The sequence below is a fragment of the Macaca fascicularis genome, chromosome X, assembly GCF_037993035.2.
Source record: "Macaca fascicularis isolate 582-1 chromosome X, T2T-MFA8v1.1".
In the NCBI taxonomy this organism is placed as follows: Eukaryota; Metazoa; Chordata; class Mammalia; order Primates; family Cercopithecidae; genus Macaca; species Macaca fascicularis.
This window is the reverse complement of record NC_088395.1, coordinates 74,383,164-74,393,086: the sequence shown is the minus strand read 5'-3', so window position 1 is coordinate 74,393,086 and position 9,923 is coordinate 74,383,164. Positions and strand designations below refer to the sequence as shown.

Sequence of the window (9,923 nt, the reverse complement as noted above, 5' to 3'; positions counted from 1 at the left end):
ATCTGTGCTGTGCCTAGTGAAATGAACACTTAGAAGCTACTTGAAGCTCAATGTTAGCTCATTTGTGTCAGTATCATGTGGATGGTGGACATATTTTCTCTTAAAGTACAAGTCGAATAAAACTTATTATGTATGCCTATATCCATTTGGAAGTAGAGTATGGACAGAGAGGGACTCTAGCATCAGCACATTGTTTTTCAACCTGGACAATTACCTCAGCAACTACCCAAAGGACAGAATGAAGCTCTCTATATTTTTTTAGTGCCAGTGAACATACATAAAAATATATGTATTACAGATTTTCTTTTTTCAAAGATATATGACAGTCCTTCAAAATATCCCTTTCTCAGAGTAAGGGAATTAAAAAAAATAATAAACTTTCCAAGAACAACAACATTGCCTGTGGCATAGAAAAAGCTATGAAACAAAGAATCCAACAACTCCCATGTCAACACAGAGGCTGGGCCCAGGCGAGCTGCCCAATGAACGAGAGCTGAAACCGCCACACGACTCTTTTCTTTGACTACAGAGTTCGTGATCCTGGCAGCAGTCTGCTGCCTGGCACAGACGAGGTCTTTTCCCTGGTGCTCCTTCTTTTTCTCTTCCTCACTCTTCATCCACATCAAGCACTGCCAACTTGTTTGGAGATGGTCCTCGTGACTTTTCCGGTGAGTGATCCTCATCTTCTAGCTCGCCAGTTAAGTGGGTCTGAGTGGCCAGTCCTTCACAGGTGAGTACAGTATACCAACCATACCAACTCTGTTTGTAGAGCAGAGTGCATGCAAAATGAGACTTCTGTCAATTACATTGGCTAGAACATCAATGGCCAAAAGAAAAAAAAAATAATCCTCCTCCTTTCATCCATGGGAGAACAGAGCCAAGCTAAAACCTCCTTTGTTCACTCAAATCCAAGCACAGAAAGAGAAGGCCTAAAGCCTTGTGTAGGCTATTTTTCCCTAGTCTTGTCATTTGGAAATTTGGAGTAATCCAGTTGTTGCTTTTAATTACACTGCTGTTTCACTGATTTTTGGCTTTTGCAAATGAAAAACATATATTCATAGAGACAAGAGTCACAACTGGGAAACCCATAAAGATGAAACATTTGATAGAGAAATGTAAAGGAGAGCTTCTAGTATTTACAAGGAGAGATATGAGAATGATATAATTCAATCCATGTATCACAAAAGATGAAAATCATTCCAAAACAGATGTAAAGGACCTATTAAAATGTAACCTAGTGTAACTGAAAAGAGTGGTGGAATTTTTTTCTGTTTAAAACAGCTAAAAGTGATCCTGTACATGAGCCAGATGGTGTAGTAATAAAGAAAACCAGGATGTGTCTATCCCATCCCAGAAAGGGAACCTGTTAGCTTTAGTTTTGTCCAGCAGTCTTGGATTGGCATATTACTCATCTTAGGTTCCCCTCTCCCTTGTTATTTAAAGAAGCTGTTTTGCAAGTTCGTTTGGCTATTAATATCAATGCAGAAATCAGGGAAGGAAACCCTTGTGGATCATATCATGTCACTCAGAAACTATCCTCTCAACAAACAGAGTGAACCAATTAAAATGGGCAGCTTGATGACTGGCCCTTGATTTCTTGAGTTCAACAGATGAGATTAAGAGCTAAGTAAGGAGGCAGTGGCCAAGATGAGAAAGTAGGTGGACATTTTGCCTTGCACTTGGGGTTGGAGAATGAAGTCAACAGAACACAGGCGTGCAAAAAGACTAGATGAAACCAGTGTCCCAGGGCACACCTTGAGTTCATGGGTGGCAATGTATTGGAGCCACACCAACCAGACCTTTCCGGAAGAAACCATGGTTCTATAGAAAGTCTCAATGGTTTGGCCTCCCTCTGACTAAGAGGCAGCAACAAAGGTGGGGAATCTGAGTGAGTATGGGCAATGTCAGAGCCCAGAATCAGCAGCAGAGGAGGATGATGAGTGAACTCACCAGATGGTGTTCATCTGACTTTAGGCTTTGCCGCTGAAGATTTTAATTCAGTAGTCAAAGTCTCCTCTTTGTTCCTTCTCTCTTCTCATGACTTCTGCAGGTGGATATGCTGGGTGGCAAGAAGAGCATTTGCAGGGTTTCTGGTTCTAGTGCCTTCATTCTTCCCACCCTGGTAATTGAGTTTTCTCTTCAACCCTGATCTGGGCAGCCCCTTTAGCTGCTCCAAAGAAGGAAGTGAGAACTTCTCCACTTGCTGGAAGGGTGTCATCTCTGGGGGACAAGGACAAGACACCCAGTTTGTCTGATCCCTTTGATGCCTTCTTTACAGTTTGTCTAAGGGTTCCAGCGATCTGACAGTTGGTAAGAAATCTTTGTGACTACTGGCATCTACAGATAGATGTCAGAGCTGTTGGCCTGCTAACCTTCTTGATGGGGGGAGCTCTTAGCAGAGAATCTGTGAACATGCCCAAAAGAAGCAAACAGGCTTGACCACCATGGCTGAAATGCAGTGTGATGAAGTTCGGGCCTACAAAACACTGAATGGAGGACATAAGGTGCTTGTGGCTTCACGGAGTTTGGCAGAAAACTTCATTCAGGTCTTTTAAAGGTGGGGAAAATGTAGTGGCAGTGAAAGTTTAACTATTCAGTCAGTGTCCTAAGCAGGAGAACAGTCAAGCTATCACTTTCTTCTCCTCTGGCTCCAGCTCCTCTCTGACTCACACATGAGAAAGCAGACCTGGATCCAAACGGGGCCTTACAAAGGGTTAAATCTCTGCTCCCCTTCTTCTCAGTGGTCTGACTTTTCTGTGGAAGTCACCAAGTTTTGGCTAAAGAGAACATTCAGTTCAAAGGTCTTAGAAAAACTATTGAAAGTCAATTTGAGGTTGGAGGCAGAGAGTGAGAAAGAAAAGGGTTTGGGGGTGAGGCATTAACATGCAGACAAATTTTCAACAACAAGCACATTTTCAGTATAATGAATTGCTCTACAGTTGAGCAGTCTAGCCCCCAGGGGCCAAGGCTGTGGGCAGGTACTGATGTTCCATCTGCCCTCCTTGTCCTCTCCTCTCTCTCTGTCCAGCCCCCTGCCCAACTCAGCTCTGGGGTCACTCTGCCCTCTAATGGCAACAGCCATTGGCAGAAAATAAAGTCTCCCATGGAGGGAGGAGATGAAAAAATCAGTAACTTCCCAGGGGCCTGCAATTTTCACCTTCTAGTCACTATTGGCCTCTTTGGGGATTTCTATATATTTGTTTGTATGTGTGTATTTATTTATTTATTTATTTATTTTTGAGGAAAAAACACTAGCAAGGTTTTTTGGCTTATTTTTCGTTTTGTTTTTGCCTTTTTTTTTTTTTTTTTTTTTTGCTTGCTTTTGTTTTGATTTCCCCAGATAATCTTAGCTCTCTAAACTTCCCGTGGCATAAGATAAGTAAACGTTTGTGTGGCTGGCAGAGAGTAGTGCTGTAAACAAGCACAACTTGATACTGGGCCACATGAGGATCATCACAGATTTAAAGGCATACAACACCATTCAAAACACAGATAGGAGTCACAATGGGGAGCAAAGTCTGAAGTTGCCATGGGAGGATTAGATAGGGAGGGAAGAAGAAAACGAAAGGAGAGAAAGAGAAAAAAAAAGCCCAGCAAATAGAACTCAGGAACATGTTCATGACAGACTGTACATCAATAGAGGAAATTCCCCAAGGCACTGCAGAGGAGTAGTGCAGAGTTATAACAGGCAGAAGACATCTGAAAGGGGGCATGAGCTGGGGTGAGGAAATAGGGATTTCCAATGCTTCACTGGGTGTGGAAATAGATGGGCTTGACTTTCCCAGAAAGGATTTTGGGCACTTGCACAGAGATGATCTCTGCCATCATTTCCGGAAAGTCCACGCTCACCATGTGTGACTTGATTAGCAGGTCAAAAGTGAACTGATGCAGCTCTCTCGCAATCTGTAGGGAACAATAAGAGAGAGAAAAACAGGGTTGACAAGGAGGTGGGCTCTGCTAGACTCTTCCCTAACCTTTGATTTTTGGTCTTTCAGTCTTTTGTTTCCTCCCCCTTCCCTGTCCTTCCTTGGTCCTCCCCCATGAGGTCGTGTGTGTGTGTGTGTGTGTGTGTGTGTGTGTGAGTGAGAGAGAGAGAGAGAGAGAGAGAGAGAGAGAGAGAGAGAGAGAGATGGTCTCCATGGAGTCACTGAGGGCTCCCAAGCGATGTCTTATACCATTGTAAGCTTTCTGACTCAAGACTTCTCCAGCTTGTGCTCTCACCCCAGCCTCTGCACTCCCTCTCTCTCTCTCTCTCTCTCTCTCTCTCTCCCTCTCTCCTCTCTCTCTCTGTCACACACACACACACACACACACACGCGCGCGCGCACACACACAGACAAACTCACATGAACATGACTCAAAGAAGAGGGGAGAAACATCCAGGTCTGTTTTGTCTGCCTAGAGAATTCATCTGCTGTAAGTCCCTTCCCTGCGTCCCAACTGCTCTGTTCTCAACTCCTCCACCCCTTTCACAATATCCAGCTGGGACACTGTGACCCGTGTTCCTTTCTTCACCACATTTTCTTCCTGGACCACACTCAAAGCCAGAGGGGAATGGAAGCACCTCCCAACAGGTGGTGCCAGACCCTAGAGAAGCATATTATCATTGGCTCTATCAGGCTGTTCTCCCTGATAAAGCACCCTCCATCGTTTGCTTACAGGCTGCACGGAGTCCAGGAGCTTGGTGAGCTGGTAGAAACGCCTTGAGCAGGATGTGGGATTTTTTCTTTTGCATGCAATGATACGATCGAGTTCCTTGATGTAGTTCATTCGAAGTTCATCAAAGAATTTTTGATTTTTCAGCCCATCCACTGGAACTGATGTGGGATGAAGACAGAATGGGGAGGGGAAGCATGCCCACGAAGGATCATTAGACAAAGCACCAAGTTTTCTGACCACAAACTTGACCCCCACCCCCACAGGGAACCATCTACTTGGCTTCCTGTTAGTTGAAGTCTGTGGGCTTGGGGCCTTCAGTCTGTCAGGGAGATCTCAGGGGAAAGGATAGCTGGATCCAATCTGAAGGGAGTCAAGTAAATCAAATTTCCTGAATCTTTTCTTTTTCTACTCTTCTCATATACTCATTTTTTAGGACCTAAGCTTTTATGTCATTTACAGTCAAACCCTGATTTAGACAACTAAAACACATAGCTTTGAATATCAAATTTTGCCTTTCTCCCTCAACAGAGGCTAAGAAAGGGCTCTTGTTAGAAAAGATATTAAAGAAAAGTTCCTTGGCTGCCAAATAAATCCTACCTGAGTTGCTTACATAGACCTCCTCCTGTTGGCAGAAGAGGAAATCTTTCCAGGAGGAAATGCCTCCTGCTTTACTGCCCTGCAAGGAATACAAGGTGGCCCAAGTTTGTTTCTATAGCAGAAGCTGTGGAGAAATTCACAGACCTGCTATAACCAGTCAAAAAGGCCTTGTCCCAAAGATAGACTAGGGATAGGTGGGGAATCTGATGGAAGCTGACTTCTAGCAAATACATTGGCTTCTAGTCATGAAATTGTTTCTTGTTAGAAGAATGATACTGAGGGAGAGTACAGTGGGGATGGGGAGGGGAAATGAAGAAGGGAAATGTCAAGGAGCTGGCTTCTCCCTAATAACGTTTTAATGGCAAAAGTGGTCCTCTCTGAGTCTCTGTGCCCTCAGGGGCATTCCCTGCACCTCTAGGCACTTACTAATGCTGAAGAGTAGCAGCGCTTTCATGCACAGGAATTCCTGGGGGGTGATTTGGAGCCATCCAAACTCTTGAGAGAGGTGCCTCATTCGGACACACTGGCTGTACATCCGGGACTTGTGCATGCGGTACCTGGGAAGGAGATACATAGAGGAAAAAGGAATGAGGGGAGGCTTGCAATAAGCCCAGAGGGAATGTCTCTGATTGCCCTTCCTCCCCAGGTTCTCCAAGAAGAGCTTGCTGTTTCTCCTGCTGGTGCTTCAGGGATCAGGATGAGGTTTTTGTTTGTTTGTTGGTCTGTTTTTTTTTTTTTTGTTTTTTTGGTTTTTTTTTTTATCTCTCTCTTTTCCAAAATCCTGACATCCTGATTACTACTATCTTCCCTGGCCAGGATACGGGTTAGCACATGGAATTTCCAGGTCTCTGTGCCCCTTCTGTTTTCTGAGTCGGGGACAAGAAAGCCTAACCAAATGAACACAATGGGGCAGGCACATGGTCTCCCTGACTACAGTTCTAATATCCCAGCTACAGCCAGAACAAGAACCTGCCTCCCAGGCAGCTCAACATGAAGGATTTTTAGGAGAAGCCCCAGTAGTCAGCTCTTAACATCAGGACACCAGGATTTGCAAGTGACCCGAAGTGTTTGGTCATCCTGTTGACCCCTTTGCCTCTGGCCTGGAATACTAGAAATTTAATATTTCTTCAAAAACTTCCAGTGAAGGAGATTCCACATTGTTCTTTCAAAATGAGTTTCAATGTTAAATCTGCCAGGGAGTGTTTTTGAATGTCTAATTTAAATGTCCCCTGCTGAAGGGGAGCCCATTCCCTCATATGCTGGCTGCTCCTTACCACAGTTTGGAAACTGTAGACATATGTGAGCTGCATTTATTATAGTTACTTCTGAACAGATCACCACATTATCACCTATAAATTATACGGGGAGGTGGCCAATGCTTGGCCAACTTTTCAAAGAAGAGCAACCTCTTGGTTCCATGGCTGACCATGGCATACCTCTAAGAGAAGACACAGCATCCTCATGCTAGTAGGCTTTCTAGTTTTCAGCACTTCAAAAATTGTGTGTGTGTGTGTGTGTGTGTGTGTGTGTGTGTGTGTGTGTAAGACAGAAATTGATTGTGCAGCATGTGCAGAAAGGGAAGGAAATCTGACACCCACTTAAGTGGTGAGGACAAAGACCTCCCAGATGGAGCCTAAAGGCTATGGTTTGACATTTTGGTTTCCAAGCCACTAGCCTACTCCACAGGATGAGAAGGCCTGGTATTGTCTGGGTGGAAACTCAGCATCCTATCTCAGAGAGATCTTGGCTGTCCTGGAGAAAGAGAGAAGGGGGCAGATGGTGTAGAATTATTCAACTCAGGCTGAAGCCCAACTGGAAAGAGGAAGTGTTTAGATGGTATCACAAATCAATTGAGCAGAACAGTGTTGCTCCAAGCTCTTTCACTATAGAGAATTTTTTAGTAAGATTGGCTGACCCTGAGGTCTGGCCCTGCTCCAGTCTCCAATGTACTTTCCCACCTCTATTGATGACAATGCTGCAATCTTTTTTTACCATTGAAATCACAATGCTGGAATGAGGATTCCTTTAACATTGCTGCAGGCCTCGGGGCAGAAAAAGTGGGGAATGGAGGAAAGAGAAGGGGAAAGGAAAGGGAGGAAATTCATAGGGGAAGGGGACAAGAAAGGGGGAAAAAGGGAAAAAATACTAGGGAGACAGTTAAAGGAAGGAAGAGAGAGGAGAATGGAGGGTATAAAAATGAGGCAGGAATGGAATTTAGGAGGAGAGCAGGGTTGGTGGGAGTGCAAGAGAGAAAATAAGATGAGAAATGAAGATTGGAAAACACTAAGCACAGTGCCTGACACATAGCAGGTGTTCCATAAATGACATGTAGAAAGGTGCTATTATAATACTCTTCAGCAGTCTCCAGATAAAATTTGAGGCATATAGAAGTTCAGTAATTTGCCCAAGGTCACACAGCTAAAGTTCAGGCTCATTATCCTCACAACATGTGATCTCTACAAAGACAGAAGGAAAGGAAAAAACAGGGCTGATAATAGAGTTTGGTGTTGAAGAGATCAGCAAATGGGTTGACCTACTTTGAACAAGTTCTTATCTCCCTCTTTGGGTCTGAGGCTCCCCATTAGCACCTTAGGGAGGCTGGCAGCAATTAGTCACTCTCAACTGGAGAGTACTGCTTCTTCAGTGGGTGTTAGAAATGCGTGGGAGCAGTTTGGGCTGTCAGAATGACTGGAATCCTCTTTGGTATAAAGTAGGCTGGTGCCAGGTATGTCAACCATATTCTACATATTGACAAAATTATTTTTCCCAATATGTCAAAATAATCCATGTTGAGAAACACTTATCTAGATGTTTGTAGACACCCTGAGAGTTCTAACATAGTGGCTTCCTACAGGAGGAATAGGGGTCCTATTGTTTCAGGAGCCCTGGGATTTGATGGGTCTAGGCCTCTGACCCTGTGGGGAGGCCTTTTTATAAGCTGAACAAGACTGGACCAGGAAGCTGAGGTGGGATGCCACATGCTTACTCAGAGGTAGAAAAGGAAATGAGGATTTAGAGAATAGCCAATTATCACTTTTCAAAGCTCCAAAGGTCTCAGAGCTCTGGGGAAGGTAGAGCAGGTGTTCATGGAGTTGATTCAATTGCTTAAGGGCAGCAGGGGTTTGAGGATGGGAGATGAACAGTTAGGGGGCTTTTCAAGGCCTGCCCCAGAAGATGGCATCATAGGCAACTTTTTGGAGGTCTGAAAACCACAAAGCAGTTTGTGCCAAAAGCCTAGTGGTTATTCTTAGCTTCTGGCTACCAGGCTGGCAGGGTTGGGAGAGGGCAGCTGGGGACGCTCACTCTCCCTCACATTGCAGTGCTGTACTGGAAGGAACCACTGGCCTGTAGATTTTATTTTAAGACTCTTCTGGGTTAGAGGGCTGAAGAGGGGGGAAGGTCAATTCCTGTCCTGACTGGAAGGATTCTCTGTGGGGAGACTAGCTCAAGGTCCTTGGGAAGATTTCTCTGGCCAGCTCCATTCATTATGCCATCGAGGGACCTCATACAGCAGACATAGAAAAGATTATCATGCCCGGCTGAGGTGGGCAGATAATGAGGTCAGGAGTTCAAGACCAGCCTGGCTAACATGGTGAAATCCCATCTCTACCAAAAATACAAAAATTAGCTGGACATGCTGGCTGGCATCTATAAGCCCAGCTACTCGGGAAGCTGAGGCAGGAGAATTGCTTGAACCAGAGAGGTGGAGGTTGCAGTGGGCCGAGATCATTGCACCACCACCCTCCAGTCTGGGTGGCAGCGCCAAACTCCATCTTGGGGGGAAAAAAAATATCACTCTTAGGGAACGGTGGATCAGAAAGGGACTTTTTTTTTTTCTTCTTGCCCACTATGGGCCAGACATTCCACATCTGTCAGTTCCCATTTAGTTATCATAAGAAATTACTTATGAAGGTTCTATTATCATTAATTGATGAAGAAATTGGGGGTCAGAAAAGTTAAGGGTCTTTCCCAAAGATGCTGATTAAGAAAATAATAGAACTGAGATTTTAGTGGAGAAAAATGTAATTCCAAAATCTGAGCCACTGGCCAAATTCATGATGTTATATAGAGCTAGTGGCAGGGCAGGTATTAATTAAAGCTGTTTAAGAGAAAGAAAATGGCAGTACCAAGGTCACACAGACAGAGAGTGGTAGAGGTACTCCTCCCCATCAGTTACCACCATGACGCAGAAGAGCTGGGATTCACACGGAAATACATTTGAATCTCTCCAACAGGCACTAGCTCTGTGACTTTGGGTGAGTCACTTTACTTTGCTGAGCCTGACTTTCCCCGTCCATAAAAAAAATAGAGTTATCTATAAAAAGGGGAGGTCAGGTCACCATGAGGACTCAATGAGATAGGATTTAGAAAGTATCTAGCATATTCTTGGCACAAACTAGTTGCTCAGCAAGTGGTGACTAGCAGTAGCCTTTGATGGTAGCAACAGAACCCAAGAAACTTCAGCCCTTAAAGCCAGAGTCTTTCTGCCTCTTTTATATGTTGCTCAAAGTGAAGGGGAGGAATCTTTCCATGTGGTTCTGAGATAAGCTGTAAAGGAGACCAGAAACACGACCAGGATTGGTTCTTGGGTGTGAAAGGGGTAGTCTCAGCACCATCCTCCTCAGCTCCTACCAGTTGGCTGAAAGCCAGGGCAAAGCTGCCTCATA

General features: G+C 44.6%; 1 protein-coding gene across 1 annotated transcript in view; it reads right to left on the bottom strand.

Annotated features, from left to right (window-relative positions):
- Window positions 1–232: 232 nt before the first annotated feature.
- The window catches only part of AR (androgen receptor), a 168,299-nt gene continuing 158,608 nt past the window's right edge, over window positions 233–9,923 (bottom strand). The window contains exons 6-8 of the mRNA XM_005593810.5: window positions 5,683–5,813; window positions 4,660–4,817; window positions 233–3,903 (exon numbers count right to left, since the gene is read on the bottom strand). Coding sequence (XP_005593867.1) covers window positions 3,748–3,903; window positions 4,660–4,817; window positions 5,683–5,813 — 445 coding nt within the window. The 3' untranslated portion in view covers window positions 233–3,747. The remainder of the gene's footprint in view (window positions 3,904–4,659; window positions 4,818–5,682; window positions 5,814–9,923) is intronic.